The 19,132-nt window shown below is 42.7% G+C and overlaps 2 protein-coding genes and 1 non-coding gene across 3 annotated transcripts; 1 reads left to right on the top strand and 2 right to left on the bottom strand.

Annotated features, from left to right (window-relative positions):
• Positions 1–3,228: 3,228 nt before the first annotated feature.
• ACAT2 (acetyl-CoA acetyltransferase 2) lies at positions 3,229–10,123 on the top strand. The gene is made up of 9 exons (XM_061471423.1): positions 3,229–3,387; positions 3,471–3,605; positions 4,854–5,035; positions 5,880–5,997; positions 6,775–6,918; positions 7,128–7,250; positions 7,975–8,129; positions 9,212–9,322; positions 9,893–10,123. The coding sequence occupies exons 1-9, from the start codon at positions 3,339–3,341 to the stop codon at positions 10,058–10,060; spliced, it is 1,185 nt and encodes a 394-aa protein (XP_061327407.1). The 5' UTR covers positions 3,229–3,338; the 3' UTR covers positions 10,061–10,123.
• Positions 10,124–10,306: 183 nt separating this feature from the next.
• On the bottom strand, positions 10,307–19,043 carry TCP1 (t-complex 1). Its single transcript, XM_061471421.1, has 12 exons — positions 18,883–19,043; positions 17,357–17,442; positions 16,483–16,611; positions 15,814–15,911; positions 15,364–15,474; positions 14,518–14,699; positions 13,753–13,879; positions 13,249–13,424; positions 12,582–12,705; positions 11,490–11,682; positions 11,019–11,182; positions 10,307–10,597 (listed from the first exon to the last, which is right to left on the bottom strand). Exons 1-12 carry the CDS (start codon positions 18,953–18,955, stop codon positions 10,384–10,386), a joined length of 1,677 nt encoding a protein of 558 aa, XP_061327405.1. The 5' UTR covers positions 18,956–19,043; the 3' UTR covers positions 10,307–10,383.
• On the bottom strand, positions 17,942–18,077 carry LOC133278688 (small nucleolar RNA SNORA29). The gene has a single exon (XR_009746652.1). It is a non-coding gene; the product is annotated as a small nucleolar RNA SNORA29 (small nucleolar RNA).
• Positions 19,044–19,132: the final 89 nt, after the last annotated feature.

Here is a 19,132-nt window from a genome sequence, read left to right as displayed (position 1 = left end):
TGAGCAACCAGAGGAGCACAGCAGTTTCTTCCTAGCTATGCAAAAGTGGAAAGATGCAAGGTGGCATCACCAGGGAAGGGCAGGAGCCACAACTCCTTCCCTGAGGAATCCCATGTGCAATTTTTTTCCTGTAAGGATCCCAGAAAAGCAGACAGTAGTACCATTATTTGTGTAAACGATTTTAAAGACTAGAGAATTTCCTGTTACAGGAAAGTTGTAAAATTAAGTTTTTCTGAAAATTATAGAATGATCTCGTATCAAGATTTATGAATTTCAATTAATTGTTCTTTGCAATTTTTTTTGTCTATAAAAGGTGCAGTTTAGTTTTTTTATCAAATTTACATCTCCAACAAAATTATTTTTTAAAATATTCACCACCCATCTGTCATATTTATAGTGAAAAGCAAAGGTTTCACATTTTGGTAACCACACTGATCTCTGTAAAGCTTCAATTTAGGAAACATTTTTAAGCAGAAAAGTAAATTAGTGAACACTGAAATGCTCTAAATTTTACCCTGTTTCTAACAAAACTGAACCACCATTACCAAATGAAAATGCCAAAATCTTTGCACTTTGAGTATTCCCTGTAAGGCACAAGTCCATTTCATTGTGTTTATAGAAAAATAAATTTTGTGCAACATAGCTTTACTGTTTTACTGATAGCAAGTAAGCTCTCTGTTCTGAATTGATGTCCTAATTTTACTGACTGATTTACTTAATTTCCCAGAGCTTAGATTTCCGAGAAATGGTAAAATTCACCAGCATGGGGCAGTAGTTTGCTACTGGGTATTACGCTGCTCATTAACTACACTGAATTTAAAAGCCAGCTGCCTAGCCACATTTAAGAAGGTTTTATCTATATTTAAAAAGTAACTTCACTTTGACCTGTAACATACATGTTTCATAACTATTTGCCTTTGTGCAACTGCTATGTTATTTTGTTCCTTTACGCGTCCCTTTTATCCACTTGGATCTCAATCCTGGACACCATCCAAGGAGAGTTAGAAAGGATACTGCAAGCCTGCTAAAGATACCAAGATACAACTCATTCCTCTCTGTCATTTCAGGGCCACCCACCATTGCAGCCTGACCCATCAGTGGTGATGAGTGCACATAGTTGTGCTGTTTGGGGCTGAGAGCAAAGGTACAGCAGGTCAGCTCAGTGGAGTGAGCTGCCCTGAAGGCCTCAGGGCTGCTTCACATTCAAACTCCTTCTGTTCATTAGTGGATTAAAAGTAAATTTTAGGGAGGGAAGGGGCTGAAGCCCCTTTCATGTTCTGTTCAGTAATTATGGTGATATTTGTAAAGCTTTAAATACAGGGGAATCCTGTCTGTAAGGCATACTTCAGGTGTACTGTTCCTTTTGGACTTTGCACACCCGCTGACATTTTCTGTTAATCTGAGCTCATCTTACATCATTGTGTATTTGCATCTATGACCTTAAATTGTAATAAATCAAACATTACATGAAGAGTGATGTATGGTACAGTTAATAAACTAGGTTACGTGGTTCTGCCCTCATACACCCATATATATATATATATATATATATATATATATATATATATAAAATATATATATTACTTATTCTCTACTGTATTTTGGAATGGTCCAGGAACTATATTCAGCTGTATAGGGTTGCTCAGAAACTGCACAGTATTTCTCTAAAACAATCAGTCTTTGTTGTTTAAAATCATGTATTCCTGAGGTTTGCTTTTGTGGTAGATCTACTAATTATTTACTGATGAGTCTTTTGAAAAGACTCCAAGAATGTTTTTCCCATCCAGATTTAACTTAAGGGTTTTGTTAGTGTTACCAGCTGCCCTGAGTGCATTAAAGAAAAGCTGTAGCACATGCCTGTGGCAAATTAATGCATCCTTAGGAGACTAGTAAGTCTACTCTAGATGCTTGGTTCCACTCAAGCATTTGGCTGCACAGGGGATTTTGCAGATATTTTCTTTCCTGAAGATATCTGAGCAGATTCTTCTCTTACCAAAAGCTGGAAACTCCAAAGTAACTGAAGAAATCTCATGGCACATGGTTCCTTTCTTGGACCTTGTCCTTCAATCTGACTGAAATATCTAAAGGGAGAAATGCGTTTTGAGTGTTGGAATTACTCTGACCAGCATGGCTGAACAGTGAAATCTAGTCTAACAGTCTTTTCATAGCTGAAGTTGATTGTTGGTTTGTTTTTTTTTTCCTGTATGGTAATGTTGTAGCTTTTTATATTGTAAAGCAGGAAGAGTGACTGATAGGAGTCAGACGAATCCAACTCGGGTACTGTATTGCTTCTGTTGTTCAGCGTTTCCATGCAGAGGGTTCAGATACATTTTGTGCATGCAGATTTAATACCACCAAGTTTGGATTAACCAACATGCAAACTGTGATCATAGTTGTATTGGGGCATCCATCGGTATGTATTTATCAGTGTTTGCCATCACATGCTAGGTGTTTTACAAGGGCTTAACTTGTTCTTTTTTAACCTTCCCCTCCCCTGCCCCGAATCCTACTAAATTTTACTACATGGGTAAAAACATGTATCTCTCAACTTTGTTGATACTCCAGCTAAGGTAGGAGTGACAGCACATTTTCTAACCACCTTCTTGGCCTTCAGCCACAACGTCAATGCAGGGCTTTAGCTGGCACATCCATTAGGCTGAGTATCTGTTCTGTGAACAAGTAAGCACAGGTCTCACCACAGGAGATATTTGTGTATGTGTGTGTGTGTGTGTGTGTGTGTGTGTGTGTGTTCAGAAAGCATGTATATGTGTTAGAGTTCTCTTAAATTACGAAAGAAGGATGTGTTGGGTGTTGGCAATTTCTGGGTGTCAGTAACCACTGCTGGGCAGCACAGTGATAGACAATTTTGTGTCATTTGGTTTAAACTATTATTCTACTGGTTTAACTGTTTTTTCTGCTTACATAGATCCTATGAAACGCCATCATGACAAAAAAACCCCACCCTTCAAGCCGCGGTGTGATAACGGAGCACTTGACCTGCACGTTTTATGCTGTCAACGACAATAAACGGAGCGCTGCCGCCGCTGGCGAACGGCGCTGGCCCGGCCCGCTGGGGTGCTGTGACCGAGACCCGCAAGTCCCGGCGCACCGTGAGCTCTGTCCCACCGCCCCGGGAGCTAGCGGCAGAGAAAACGCGGCCATCCCCCGGCCTGGCCCGGCCCTGCCCTGCCCAGGGGCGCGGCCAAGGATCACCCGTGCGGGCTCCCGCCCTCGGCAGAGGCTCTGGCGAGGGGCGGGCCCGGCGCCGACTCGCCTCTAGCTGGGGAAGCGGCTGCCGCGCAGGATCCGCGTTGTCGCTCCGCTCCGCGCCCGTCGCCATGAGCGGGGACCCAGTAGTGTTCGTCGCCGCCGCCAGGACGGCCGTGGGTGAGAGGGGGGCCCGGGTATGCGGTGTGTGTGTCCCGCTCCCCGCGCCGCTGCTGATCGCGCTGTGTCTTGTGTCCGCCTAGGCTCCTTCAACGGCGGCCTGTCGGCGCTGCCGGCGCACGAGCTGGGTGCCGCGGTGATCCGAGAGGTGCTGCGTCGGGCAGGGCTGGCCCCCGCCGAGGTGTCGGAGGTGATCCTGGGGCAGGTCCTCCCCGCAGGTAAGGGGCCGTCTCTCTTCCCGCGGCCCGGTGGCGTTGGCCCGTCTCTTCTCCGCCACGGCCGCATCTCTCCTACGCTGTGGAGCAGCTCGGGGGTCGTGTTTCGCAACGTCGTTCCTTGGTTTAAGAACGTGGTTCCTTAACAAAGGTGTCGAGCGGCACCTTGGTCCCTTCTCCGTGCTCTCTGGGTGACCAAACTCATCACTTGATGGGTTTTTGGAAAGGACGTGGTGGGGAGATAGTTTGGGGTTTCTTTAAATCCCCAAGAGTAGCTAACTGTGTGTGTGTGTAAATCAGTTTCTTGTCTTTGTTACAGCATTCCTTCTCCTGCGCTGGGCATTCGTCATCTCCTCTCTAAAACTTAGCATCATACGTAATGATAACTCTTAAGATTTTAGGAGCGGGTCCTGAGTTTGTGTTTTTGTGCAAGACCCTCCTGTGAGATCTGTGATACCACTTGCTCAGAGACAAGTATTTTGATTTATTGAAAACATGGCTGATGGGGAATTGTTTGTTTTGAACCATCCCCGGCATTTCCCAGGGTAATGTTCAATCAGCAGTCATAGGGCAGGTTTGCATTTTAAAGATTGAGCAAGAAAATAAAGGAAATATTTTTGTCTTAAAGCTGATCCAGATTCTTGTATATTTCTAGCTCGCTCAAGGATGCGCTTTCCTTATCCATTTCTTTGCATACAAAGAGCTGGCATTACTCTGGCCTGGGGAGATGCACATGAGGAGTGTTTTCTTTGAATATAGCACTCCTTTCTCCATCAGGATTACAACATAGAATGGAAGCTTTCAGGACTGTCCTTGCATTATTGTGCTTTTGGTTCCCATAGGGACTTTTAGGAAAAGTTGCCTGCTGATGGTGTACAGATGATGTTAAAAAGAAGCCCTTCAGCAGGTAGCAATTTAAATGAGCTCTCCTTTTACACATGTACAGCAGGCTAGTGCTAATTTGAAGTTGGTGTTTTATCTGACCTGCCATCAAAGACAGAGATGCAGATGTTAAAGCTGTCAGTAACAAGTCCCATATCTGAACTTGTAGGTATTTCATTAGTCAACAATATAAAGGAAAGAGGTAACCGAGCTCCTATTTACAGGTTACCCCTTGGAACTTCTCTGTCTTCCAGCTGAAGATAGGAGCAAGCTCTATATTTTGATGGAATGAGGGTACCTGTTGTGAGAAGTGTCAAGACTGATGTTTGTGTTTTAAGAACAAAGGAAATGTGCTGCCTGTTCCTGCAGGTGCTGGCCAGAACCCTGTCCGGCAGGCGAGTGTTGCTGCAGGCATCCCTTACACCGTGCCCGCATGGAGCTGCCAGATGATCTGTGGGTCAGGTTTGAAGGCCGTGTGTCTGGCTGCTCAGTCCATACTGACAGGAGATTCCAGCATCGTGGTTGCAGGAGGCATGGAAAGCATGAGCAAGGTGAAGCAAAGCACTGAACTCACATTGCACTGCCTTACCAGCAATAAACAGCATCACGTTGAAACCCTGTATTTCAAAGCTAATGGGGTAAAGGTTGGACTTGATCATCTTAAAGGTCTTTTTCAACCTAGATGATTCTATGATTCTAACGCTCTAGAGGTAGACTGAAAGAGCAGCTTTGGTTTCTGCACTTCGGAGTGAATTTACACATGCAACAATTGACTTCAGTAGCTTGCTTGCTTTCTTTTCTTGAAACCAAAGACCTGACACTGTAGCTACTGAAAAGGTGCCATGCAAACACATACTTGTTTGCTTGTGACACCTGGCCTAGATGGGGTTTTCTGTGTTGTGAGGAGCCCAAAGAAGGAATAAATGGAAACATTGTTGTTCACCAAACAATTGGAGCTTGGAAAGGAAGCAAAGCACTTTTATTTTGAGGTGTCCATCCTAAGGCTGTATTAAGAAATGGTGCTGGGGCAGCATCTGATGCCTAAGAATGGAGTGGCCTCTTCTGCTGGATGCTGAGAGTGATGTTTGTGTTCACTGGCTGCAGAGTGCAATTGGGAACCACCTAGAGATGAGGGACCAATGGCTGTATGGCCCCAGGAATGATAGATTAAATCTATGGGGAGGAAACACTCGCTGCTTGCTGATCTCCTACTGGGGAGATGAAGAGGCCAAACAGGCCACACCAGCAGGAGACTGGGGGGAGAGACAGAACAGGGAACTGGGGAGATTACCAGGATTTGGGGCAGCAACCTGCATCCCCAAGGCAGGGGTCTGCCTCTTCAGTATACACTGGAGATAGAAACCATCTGACTCCTGTCAAAATACCTTCTTGCAGGCTCCTCATGTCATTCACATGCGAGCTGGGATTAAAATGGGAGAGGCTTCTTTGCAGGACACTATAATCCTCGATGGCCTTACAGATGCTTTCTATCAGTATCATATGGGTATAACAGGTAAGTGGTGACAGTCCAGAAAATGACAGTTAACTCAGAAGGGGGGACAAATTCACTGATGGGAAGTCTCAGAAATCTGAATTATCAAATGAGGTATTTCAAGCTGTCCTTCACTTGTAGTCATGAAAAAGAAAGAAATCCCTAATATTGAAAGGCGTTGAAGGCATTTTCTGCTTTGTAAAGCTACTGGTTTGTTAGGTTTGGTTTGGTTTTTTTCCTGAGCTGTTCTCTCTGCATCTTTTGCATCCCAGCAATCTGACTTAATTTCAGGAAAAATAAACAAGGTAATCCCTGCATGTAACAAGCATTCAGCAACACAGGCTTACACTGTGGAGGAATTAAGTGTAGTGTGCATACACTCAGTTCTGCAACTGCAGGTTGTTGCACCTTTGGATGGGGTAGTGAACCAACTGCTTTTGCAGACCCTGCTTACGAAACAGAGTAACTTCAGAACTGTTCCCTCCTCTGAAGTAGCTGTAGAGAGATCTGAGCATAATAATCCAGAGAAGCAATAGACTAGAAATGCTTGGTTGTATTTGTATTTAATTTGGTGTAACTCCTTTCTGGGAGGTGATCCTGCACAGAAATTCCTACCCTCAAAAGAAAACACAGTGGAGAATCATGAGCAAACAAAAGGAGGAAATCTGAATGAAAATGTTCAGCAGGCTCAGCTGCTCGCTACAGCAATCATTAATCACTTTACCTCTGTACTTACAATTTTACATCTTAAAATCTTAGTATTTCCTGATGGCAGTTTGCATTGTGTTCCTATTTCAGCTGAAAATGTGGCCAGTCAGTGGCAAGTCAGCAGAGGGGAACAAGACCAACTTGCGGTACAGTCACAAAACAGGGCAGAGGCAGCACAGAAAGCTGGCTATTTTACTAAAGAAATCGTTCCTGTTCTTGTACCCTCTAAAAAAGGTAGGTGTGAATGGATAATGAGAGCTGCTTTTAAAGAGAAAAGTCTGGTTTCTGCTGTGTCTCCTCTAATCAGTGGATGATTTCCCACTTGTAAAGCCTTTTCCATAAGCTATTCTGTAAGGACATAGCCTGCTGCTTTGTTTTTCAACTTTCCGGGGTTATTGTTTTAAATAAGGGAAGTAAAGGTGATGTTGAATACTGCTTTGCAGGTCCAATAGAGGTTAAAACAGATGAACACCCTCGACATGGGAGCAACTTGGAAACAATGGCAAAGTTAAAGCCCTGTTTTCTGACAGATGGAACTGGGACAGTAACAGCAGGCAATGCTTCAGGTTGGTCCATCTGGCTAAAACTGAAATGGCAAAGGGCAGTAGCTGCTTGTGGCTCAAGGCAGGGTCTCTGCAAGGGGTTTGACTGCCATGTGGTTACTGCTGAATGCATTTTGCAAGATATGGCAACGTGTTTAACATAGTAGAACTCAAATACTAACTGTGGTGGAGGGTTTCTTTACAGATGAGTTGGTTTTGTTTGCTTACTTTCTATGAAGCAATATGAGTGTTTAGACAATTACAGCAATACCTGATAGGCTGGAACAAATAGAAACTACTTTCTCTCTTTTTCAAACTAGCTGTCCAGTGGTTGCTAATACTGCAGGTCTGGACAAAGAAAAACTTAACATTTGTGTCTGAAAATGTTGCTCCTGTGGGAATAACTCTCCTGCCACAGGCAGCTATAAAATGTCTTTCTTGGTCCTTCTGCTGCCTCTTCCAAAGTCTGCCTGATAAATCTGATGTGCTCCTTCTTCAGATTGTGCCTCAATTCTTACCCCTGCTGCTCTCCACATGGAATCACAAACATGTCTCATTTACAGCAGTGTACTTAAGATGCCCATTTTAAGCCTTTGTGTCAGAGGTCAGACTTGGTTGATCTGAATGGTACTGACCTAAATCAACAAAAGATCTGTGATTTTTGTTTTGTCTAGATTGTGAAGTGGCAAAAGGTGGTACAGCACAAGCCACAAAACCCAACAAATACATACAAGTTGTCATTCCACAGGTATCAATGATGGAGCTGCGGCTGTAATTCTAATGAAGAAATCAGAAGCTGCTAGGAGAGGTCTTATGCCTTTGGCTCGGATTGTATCTTGGGCTCAGACAGGCATAGACCCATCCATAATGGGAGTAGGGCCCATTTCAGCAATAAGACAAGCTGTAAGTAATTATCTATATCTATTATTTAAAAGTTTGTTTGTAATTGTTTTTATACACAATAAACATTTTTAGTTTAAATTGTAGAACAGACAAATGTATTTAACAATACCTATCATTTTATAGCTACTCTGAAAAAGGACACACTACTTCTTAACATAGATTTTGTATTGTGTGTTATCAAACACTTCACATCTACCAGTTTCTCTCTTCAGGATTTCATGGTATCACTTCACAGTGAGAGACTGTCTAGGCCATGCACTTTAGTGTTACAGCAACATAGTAAATCTTAAAGAGTGAACAGTTTCCAATCTCTCTCCACAATAATACCCAGTAGCAAGAGGCCCTCCTCCTGGACTGTAGCATTGGTGGTGCACCCGTCTGGTGAGCTGGTTGTCAAACAGCATTGCTCTGCTTGATTCTACCGATAAAAGCATTGTTGTTAGAAACCGACTGAGCGCAAGTAAAAATGTAGAGATATAAAACATGCCTACGCCTGCCCCCAAGCAGGCAATTGCACTGCAAGGGTTTCTCAAGTGACAACATGAGCCAAACCATCTTCCCAAACAGCCTGTCTTCCAGTGGAGACTTTCAACTTCAAGGCAGGAGAGACTGGACAAGTTACACTTGACAGCATCACTAATGATCATTTCTCTATCTCCTGTGTAAAAATCTGCATTAAACATAGAATCTCTAATGGGACCAGACTCGTGACCTGAAAAAAAAACCACCACTTTTAATCTAAAATCTGCTTTTGAAAACAAGTGCTTGTCTGTTAAGGGCAGCACAGCCAGTTTGACTCCTACAGTTGCACTACCACCACTGCGTAAAATTAGTCAAGCTTTTTTAAGAGCACCCAGCAGGTTATGGCACATTGCACTGACTTCTGCTGACACCAAAGTTTTGTCTTTTGCCTTCACGAATTCTGTCATCATCCCTGGCTATAAAAAAACCCAAATCTGTTTCCTTCATCTTTTTAGAAGTGTTGGCTTCAATTCACAGCATTAAAATCCTACAGAAAGCTTTCTCTGGTGCTGAGGAAGACCTAAAAGATAACAAGACCTCTATTTATTTTGTTTTCTCAGATTGGCAAAGCCAGCTGGACTCTGGAACAAGTTGACCTCTTTGAAATTAATGAAGCCTTTGCATCAGTGGCTGTTGCAATAGCAAAAGAGCTGAAAGTAAATCCAGAAAAGGTATTGGGATACATTTCAGGCCATGATTAGTTTGCCTCCTCTAATTCAAAGTTATTATACTCAGTGCACCTGAATCACATTCCAAACAAGCAAGAACAGTCCTCTTGCAATCACTTTGTCATGAGAAAAACAGGAACACCAGTGTTTCCTCACACTGCTTAGCAGCAGGCTGGCTTTGCTAGCAGGCATGGTTTCCAAGCAAACAGGCCCTAACTTCATTATAGTGGATTTGTAAGCAGATCTAAGTAACTGCTTGGGCACACTTGTAATTACAACTTCAAACACTGAACTTCTTGATGCAGTGTACTTGCCACTGTACCCTTCTGGTGATGGCAAAATGCACGGGTATTACTCTCCCCTCCTTAATTTCACCTGATGTTCAAGGAATAAAGATGGATCCCTTTCAGAAGAAATACTAACAGCAGTTGCATCCATGTTCAGTTTTTCCTTGAAATGGTGGTAGCTGACATTTTGAGGACTATATCCAGTGAAGTCATTCATGTTGAAACTCAGCTAAGCTTGTTAAATGATTTCTTAACCTGACCTTTGGTATTGGCTCTTGTGTTTTAGGTTAATATCCAAGGTGGAGCCATTGCTCTTGGCCACCCTCTCGGTGCCTCCGGTTGCCGCATCCTTGTTACTCTCCTACATGCACTGGACCGAACTGGTGGAAAACGTGGTGTTGCTGCTCTCTGTATAGGAGGAGGAATGGGAATAGCTATGTGTGTTGAGAGATGAGCATGAGTGAATAGCTAATGTGAACGAGTGTTTGAAGCTCCCTAATAAACTTCTAATCATAGAGCTTAGTTTGTGTTGCTTAAATCAAGTGAGCTTACTCCCTTACTTCTTGCCACTCCGTAACTCTGCCTTGACAGACTAGTGGCTACTGTAGGCACCTCAGTTGTTACACATGAGCTTAAATTCTCACTGCGAGGACCAACCTTGCTTTGAAAAATGTTTGTTCACAAGAAAATAGCAGCAGCATTCAAGCACCTGTTTTATTAACATTTTAGTTACAAGAGTGGGAAGTGTAAGTTAGACAAACATAAATAAAACCTAAGTTACTCTTCAAGCGCTCCAGAGTGAACTGCATCCTCGTAGCACCCTCTCTCTTCTTTAGGTTCAGGGTGCAGTTTAATAAGGTCATCGATTCGAAGAATAGTAATTGCCGCTTCTGTGGCAAACTTTAGGCTCTTGGTTTTGACCATGGTTGGTTCAAAGACACCAGCTTGCTTGTTATCGCGAGGTTTTCCATTGATCAAGTCAAGACCAATCCTGCAAAGAAACAGTCAGATGGAGAGATTAGAAAAGGTAGAAATATAGTTGGGAATATGCTGTTCAGCTAGTACTAGTTCCCAGTCACACGTACACAGGACTGAAGGCCAGAAAGTTCAGGGATAACCTGCACCCTTTGTTCCACATGCAAATAAATCACAGAATGGTTTGGGTTGTAAAGGACCTTAAGATCATGTAGTTCCAACCCCTCTGCCATGGAAAGGGACACCTCACGCTAGACCAGGTTGCCTGAGGCTCTGTCCAACAGGGCCTTGAACACTGCCAGGGAAGAAGCATTTAATACTTCTTTGGGCAGCCTGTTCCAGGGCCTCACCATCCTCACAGGAAATAACTGCACACTTCAGTAAACTGACAAGCCACCACTCCACATTTAACAGCCTGCTGACAGGCAGATACTTGCCATTTCAGGTTTTTGCGATCTGGGTTAACTTGAGCCTCGTTGTGGAATGCTCTCAACTTTGCAACAAGATCTGTGGCGTCCTGAGCAGCGTTCACTGCCAGTGTGTTTGGAATTATGAGGAGGGACCTTGCAAATTCTGCTATTGCAAGCTGCTCACGTGATCCCTAGGAAGAGGAAAAAGGTTCTAAACCCATTGTTGGAACAAGAAACAATATAGCTGCAATCAAAACTGACAATAGCAGGTAGGGGTTTTCACACACAAACCCTGGTTTTGGGGCAAAGAGCCATATATTCTAATTTTCACAGAAAGAATAATTACTATCCTCCACTTTAAAGCACCTTTTTACTCTTAAGATTGTGCAGGTTTTATTGACTGTGGAACCAACTTCTAGGAGAAAAAAGAAATGCCTGAAAATAAACACTTTCCTAGGGTAACACAGACAAATTGTTATTTCTTCCTGCAAGACTTACCATGCTGGTTGCATAATTTTCAAGATATATTGAAAGTGCTGCCTCTACAGCACCACCACCTGGGACAACAGACTTGGATTCCAATACCCTTTTAACAACACAGAGGGCATCATGTATAGACCGTTCCATTTCATCACACATGAAGTCGTTAGCTCCTCGTAAGATAATTGACGCTGAAGTACGAGCCTTTGTACTAGGGAAAAAAGGAATGAGAAGTCAGCTGTGTTGAACTGAATGTAAATAAACTTTTGTGGCTACAAGTTTTCTTCTAAAGCCAAATTCAGTTAAGCCAGATTCTTTCAATGTTTAGTTTTCCCATCAAACTGGGGCAAAATGTTATCAGATACTGAGAAAGCTCCCTCTTGCATAGGCATTAAGTGAGCAAATGACTGCCAACATTACAGTGTAATAGTCACGTAACCACCATGCAAGCATCAGGGTCAGGGTATTTCATTCACACACAAGACTGCAGGAGACTGAACACTGAGAAGAGATACTGAAGCAGTGGGAAAAGATACTATCTGAGGTACATTCCTCTTAAACAGATACTTCAGTCCTCAGGAAACAGACAGCAGCGGCATACTAAAACTTCAAGGGAAAGTTCTATGTGTGGACAGCCAGTGACTGTTGCTTTTCTTACCCATTAAACACAAAAAAACTTTCAACAGTAACTGTCCATTTCATAGTACCAAGTGGGTGACTGATTCAATGAAACCAGCACAAATAAACTGTCTTTATTACAAATGGTCAGATTTAGCTAGCACCACCTTATTCAGATGGAATTACTCAGATAGTAACTGTTTCCCTTTACTGCCTCTGTAAATGGAAGCCAGCTTAGAAAAATTTATTTATAAACAGAACTGTAAGTGAAGTCTATCCATCCATCTGATTTTTCATACATTATGGTTGATGAAACAGGTGCCCAGCCCCAGCAGAAGAGATTAAATACTTTCACCTCCTATCTGCAGTGGACTTTCCCATGCATGTAATTACTCATATCGTTGAGATAGCATGGAAGTAAATAAATGGGATTTTACCTCAAACTTAGTTGAAGATGCACACAAAACTGAGTACTTTAAAAAGGATTCTTACTTCTTGATCAAGATCAGTTCATCATCACAGATTCTTTCTTGAATCACCTCTTCTGCCTGTCCCAGCATTAATGCCTCAAAACTCTCCTCACCCTCAAGGTTTGCAAGGGTTGAACATATGGTCGCTTTAACAAAGAAAGAAGTTAAATTTAGCCTTCCATGCCAGCACATCCTTTGCCAACTTCCCAGAACAAGCATACAGAATGAAAACAGCTCATGTGCTTTCTCATAATGAAAATGCTTTCCTGCAAATTCAAGAATTTGCATAAATTGACACAAATGTATACCAGATTTTTTTCCAGTATGTATTGAATGACTTAGGAGTTCTTTCTTGAACAATCTGAACAATGTACTTAACACAACTGTCCAAACAGAGGCTTATGAATGTGCGCTCAAAAAACACTTCTATATCAATACAGATTCTGGCTCATTTCCACAAGAGGACAATCTTCCCAGTGAGAGGCAGCATTTTGTCCTCCTCCCCAACCACCCCCTGTAAACCTTCTGCAGTCAACTCTTACGATACTCATCTACTTTGATAGAAGTATCAGTAAAGCTGTAACTTACTTAAAGTAACTAAGAAGAGCGTCTCAGCTCTACTCATCCTCTCCTTGCATGCCTTGCATGTTAAGAAGCTGTATTTTGAAGATCAGTTACTATATACATACCTCCAGATGCCTTAGCAATCCGCTTAAGGTCCTTCTTCACAACTCTTCGTACTGCCATAGCACCAGCATCAACAAAGTATTTCAGACACATATCATCAATACCTCCAGTGGTGAGAATCACATTGGCACCAGTAGCCAAAATCTTCTGGATCCTTTCTTTGGTAATATCTAACTCTCTGCAAGTATAAAGTTAAAGTTATAAAAGCATATTTAAAAATCTAAAATCACATTCTGTCAACCCATTTCCCAAAATCTTAATGAGGAGCTCTGCAAGAAGGGACCACTGCACAAACCTGGATCTCTCTAAAAGCCTGACTTAATACTAGTTCTGCCCCATAGAAGTGAAGACTTTTACCATAGTATTTGGTATTTGTGGAAATCTTAACATTTATAACTCTTTTACCTCTTGCACTCAGCCAAAGTTACACTGAAACACCTCAGCTGGAGAGGCCAATAAAGCTTGTAAAGCCCCACTGTCCCAGTTACTCAAGCTTCCACACACACCTCTGCCTTATCAGGTCCAGCTTCTCAGGATCCGAGATAACAATCTGAACACCAAGCTTCATCTTTGCTTTCTGCAGGCTGAAGTCAAGGCATGCAATCTTTGCATTAACTATTCTCTTGGTCATACCTGACGAGCAAAAACAAGAAAGCAAAGAGATTTTGTAAAACCGAGTTAACAATGTCAAGTCAGCAGTGGAGATTAAAACTGGTGTTACTTTCACATTTCAGATCTCTACCCAGTTTGCTTCTCCACCACCAGTTCTGCCCTAGTACAGAAAAACGCTAATAAAGACTCCCAAGAATTTTTTTTTTTAAATTTCTCCTGTGACCTGTTACCTTTTTCCCGAACCCATCCCCAAAATGGGAATGACCATGAAAAGCTGACCCATCAGTCTCACATCCTTTAGGTTACCTAATCACAACACAGCTCTGCTAAGTGTAACAGTTCCCTACAAAACAGCCATTGGCTCCCCACAAAGCAGGCACTTATGTTCCAAAAAATAAAAAAAAAACCAAAAAAAAACAAATCAGTGTTACCATGCTAAACCCAAGCTAGGAAAACCACAGTACCTTACAGACTAGTTGGCAGACCCTAGCCTAGAAACCACTAGTGAAGCAGTAAGTTTTTTCTGGGTTCTTGTCCGATTGGTCTGGAATTGAAAACCAAATGATTTACAACTAATGCAATCAGTAAGAAGATGCATGCAGGACAAGTAAGAGGACCGAGTTAACACAAAAGCTTTCTGAAATGTGGCATGTTCTTACCCTGTGAGCCCACCACGCAGTTCAGAGCATAACCGTTCACAAGTATGCTCTCCTTTTGGCTGCGGCCATGTGCCTTCAGAACATTAACAGAGTTGATTGGGTACCGAGCCTGACCCTTCTGGTCAGTGTATTTAACTGCCAGCGCTGCATCCACCACCATATTAGCAAAGAAATCACCATCACTAACATGTTGTTAAGGTTATAACTGAAGAAGAAAACCACTATTATGCTTAAAGGGAAAAAAAAAAAGTCACTGACAGTGCCTAAACTGAGTCAAAAACTGCTTCCAAAGAAGAACTACTGAAAGGCATGGAGTGCAAGCTTTCTTTACCACAGCTTTAAAGGAACAAGTAATTCTTAACACAAACACTGGTAAGAAAATTAGGGCAGGCTAGTGTAATGCATACGTTTTATACACCTAGTTCCTCAACAAAACTACCTATCCTGTGGTCAGCCTCCATTCCCTTGTTAGCAGAAAAGCTAAAATGCAGTGTTTTCTGTGACTATGGAGTTAAAGGCAACCTTCCTCCCTGTAGTTTCACTTCTGTAACACATGCTTCCGTTTACAAAATTCCTTCCTACTCTCATTAACATGCAATGTCATAAGGAAATAATATGCTGTTAAAGCCACAGTTATGTCACTAACCAGGTTTACATAAATCAGAAGAGTCTGGACATCTTTTCCCATGGCAGAAAATAGTATCTGTGAAACATGTTTCATGCCCATTATAAGAATGACAGCTTGAATACTATACCCCAGTCATAAAAACTGTTGCAAAGGCAACCAGCCTAGCTAGCTACTTAAGCTCTTCAATCAATCCCTCTCTTCATCAAGTTAAAGGATACATTCCTATAATTTTAGAAGACATTGATGTTTTAGCAGCATTAATTAGGCAGTCCCTGCCCAATTCATCTGTGTTAATAATAAGATTTTCATTGATGTAGCGAACTGCTTCCCTGTAGAATAAATATAAATACCAGTAAGGAACTCCACCCCCACAAAAAGACAAAAATCTTCCATGTTTTCAGCCCTTCTAAATGTTACTTCAAAGAACACAGGGATAAAAGCAATTCATCTTCTAGGACAGGAAAATGGCATTTTTATGTGATGACAGATATGTGAAATTTAAACAAAAGAACCTACACCCCCACCAACCAACACCCCAGCACCCCCTCAACAAAATACCATATCCACTTTGCACCAAGTCTTTATTAAGAGAGTCACAAATACAGATACAGAAACAGCATGCAGTTATTGTACCTTAAAGAACACAATGTACTTCAACTGTTTCTTACTTGCAAGCAAGTCGGTATCCACCAATAATGGAGGTAGGATGGATTTTCTGTTTGACCAGCTCATCTGCGTTTTTCAGAAGTTCTGCAGCAATAATTACCTGTTTGGAATACAAACACTAAATACACATATTCCATACACGCACAATAACTTCCTGTTGGCATTAAGTGCATTGTAGAATCACAAATAGTTATCCAATGTCTACTCAGTGGAAGCAAGTACTTAGAATTGGAACTAGTTTCTGACACCAGGCAAAAGCCACATCATTTTGCCTGTCCCAAAGATGCCAAAATCTCAAGCGAGTTTTCAACACACGACATCTTTGTTAGTCCTTAGCACTTAAATTTCACATGGTTTTCAAAAATTAAAAACGTTATTTCAGAACCTATCCCCAACCTTTACAAAGGAAAAAATAAATAATGAAACTACACTATGCAGTCCCTTCCAGAACATCAGCTGCATATGAAAACTAGCACCTCTAAAAAAACCCACAGATTGAAGCTCTTTGCTCAGTAATCTACGTAAAAAAACTGCTTAGTCAACCTCAAGGTTTTTCATTCTATATAGTTGATCAACATTGCACCAAGACTCATAATGGAGAAATCAAAAGCAGCACTCTGGTAACAGAACACTGACTTTTGGTCTATCTGCCTGTAAAGCTTTCTACGTACCACTGAGGTTGTCCCATCGCCAACTTCTTTGTCTTGCAGGTCTGCCAGCTCACAAAGAACTTTTGCAGCAGGATGTTCCACTTCCAGCAGTTTCAGGATGGTTGCACCATCATTAGTAATGGTCACATCCTAATTTTCAGAAATGAAATATGCACATGAAGTGTATTTCTATTACATTTTGACTATTGTGTTTCATAACATTCATACAAATGAATGAGGTTTTTTTCTTTGCAAACTTCCTTATATTAAAACCATTTATACCAAATGTCTACTGCTGTTTTTTTAACCAGGAGTCTCACTGTAGCAACAGAAATGTCACCGCTGTTATCACACAAGTCTTTATGTTACAAAATCTCATAAAACATTTTGGACACACCAGATTAGCAGCAGTGCTGCTCACCTCCAATATAATATTTCATTATAGCTGCCTGTAAAATGGCAAACGTGCCTCATTTGCTTGGAAGATTTTAAAATATGAAATACTGCTTTAAAATTGTTCTGATACTATTTGAATTTTTTATTATTTCTCCTACTGTGGAAACCAAGATATGCAAGTCAACGCCACCACAAGGCCTGACTTTAACTGTGATATTTATTCCCTGTTAAGTTGCCCAATACTTTTTAAGTGGTGACAAGAATTTACACATTGAAAGTAAACAACTGTACCACATGAACTGCAGTAGCAGATTAAACCGAAATGATGTAGCATACATTACCAAATGCTCAGTTTTACCACAGCTCTTCTCCTATACCGTGTCAGAACTACTGAAAAAGCCAGGCATGCACATATCCAACCTAGGAAGTACACTAAGTGGAAGCACTTCTACACAGGAATGCAAGTCCTCCTGACACTTCTTAAGGAAAGCTGACTTACCCCAATATCATCCACCAACATCTTATCCAGGCCAACTGGACCAAGAGAACTCTTCACAATATTGGCAATAGCAGATGCCGCAGTAACTGAACAAGAAAAGAAGTTTTATCTTTCCAACTTTAGGGCAATTCAGGTTTACAAGAAAATGTCTCAAGAACCTGCTATTTAGAAACCTGACAGCGGCCTAATTTAGGATTAGGTTTCAGCCAACCTAAACTAATAGCTGGTTGCCACTAAACAATACAATCTGTGCCAAAGCTCACTCTGCCCCCCAGGCTGGCTCAGCTAACTAATCTGGCACAACTGATTGAGCAGAAGATTCACTTCCTGCCGTCTTGGTAAGATGGAAGACACTACTACCCAGGATCAGAAGAGCAGTGGTGGTAGCTTAAAAAAGGTTGGTAGGACTATTTATTTTGTCAGCAGCAAGTCATGCCATGAAACTTCACTCTCATTTACTCCTCCGTTCCAGACAGACACAGAACAACAGTATCACCATGTATCAATTACTAACACATCTTTCTGTCCCAATCAGGTCTGTGACTGAAACAAAACTTACAAAACCTCTAACACAGTGGCTTGTTTAAAAGGATGTTCTGCCAACTTCATATAGGAAAAAGATACAATCAACCTTTTCCTTCAGACCGTGGCAACCTTTTCTTTATCCCACAAGCATAGCCACTTAATCTGGAAGTTGAAAAAGTGGTAGTATAATGGGAATAGCTATAACTCAGATCTGCCCCTTGAACTTCAAACAGCATAAAGAGTTTTTATGTTGTTTTGGAGGAGTAATAGCTTTCTGAAACAACCATTATATCAAAGATGCCATTTCAAGGTAGAATCTTAGCCATAGATTAAGGTTGGTTTTATACTAAGTGTTCTGCCTAAAGTGTTGCCAGAACTGCCATGACTCTCACAACAGTCAGGAAGCAGGTCTTCAGCTTCTTCCTTTGCCTTTTATCCACTAACTGAGAACAGTCTCGAAACTCGCAGCCTTCCCTCAAGGCCTGGGATAAAAAGCCTGAGAGATATGGAACGTTTTTGAAAACTACATAAGAAAACGCAGATCTTGAGGATGCTCCCCATTTTCAAAAGCAGGCTATATCCCCGTGTTGGGGAGCAGAAAGGCTCCCCAGCGGCCCTTTCCCCATTAAGATTCCTTCGCCAATCTGCAGGCCTCGCCGGCTCACGCCCTATAGGGTCTGGATAGAACCGCGCAGACCTCTGGCCAGCAACGCCCCCCCCCCCCCCCAGTGGGTGCTTCTACCAAGGAAAAGGTCCGCGGGGTCAATTCGCCGCTGAAGCGCGGCGGGAGCCCCTAGTCTCTTCGTGGAGGATCCGGAGCAGCTCTCCCTATGGCCTCCAGTGGCCGGCACTGAGACGCTGGCGGGAGGGGGAGGCCTCTACCGGACAAGTGCAGAGTTGAGGAAGCACATGGCGGCGGTAACTGCTGCGCCATGTTACCTTCTTCCTGCCCCTCCCCGCACCACTCTGCCAGCCCCCGCCGGCAGAGGCGCGGCCGTTACCGTTCTGCGTGCGGATGGTATCGCCGCTGGTCCTGTCGCCGAAAACAGCGAGGGGTCCCTCCAAAGCCGCCATCTTCCCGCCCGGCCGCCGCGCCACACGGAGAGCAGGGGCCGCTAGGCTATCCACGGACTGGACAGAGCACCGCAAAGGCTGATGGATACACTCCCTTCCCGGCACAGCGCAGACGGGCAGTGCACGGCTCTGCACGCACGGGAGGGAAGGGGAGGGGCCAAACCCTGCCTGCCCAAT

Source organism: Pezoporus flaviventris, unplaced genomic scaffold (genome assembly GCF_033815535.1).
Source record: "Pezoporus flaviventris isolate CSIRO_AGI_PZ_B2104156 unplaced genomic scaffold, CSIRO_AGI_Pfla_v1 ptg000066l, whole genome shotgun sequence".
NCBI lineage: Eukaryota > Metazoa > Chordata > Aves > Psittaciformes > Psittacidae > Pezoporus > Pezoporus flaviventris.
The sequence above is the reverse complement of the archived record's forward strand: the minus strand, read 5'-3'. Positions and strand labels throughout refer to the sequence as shown.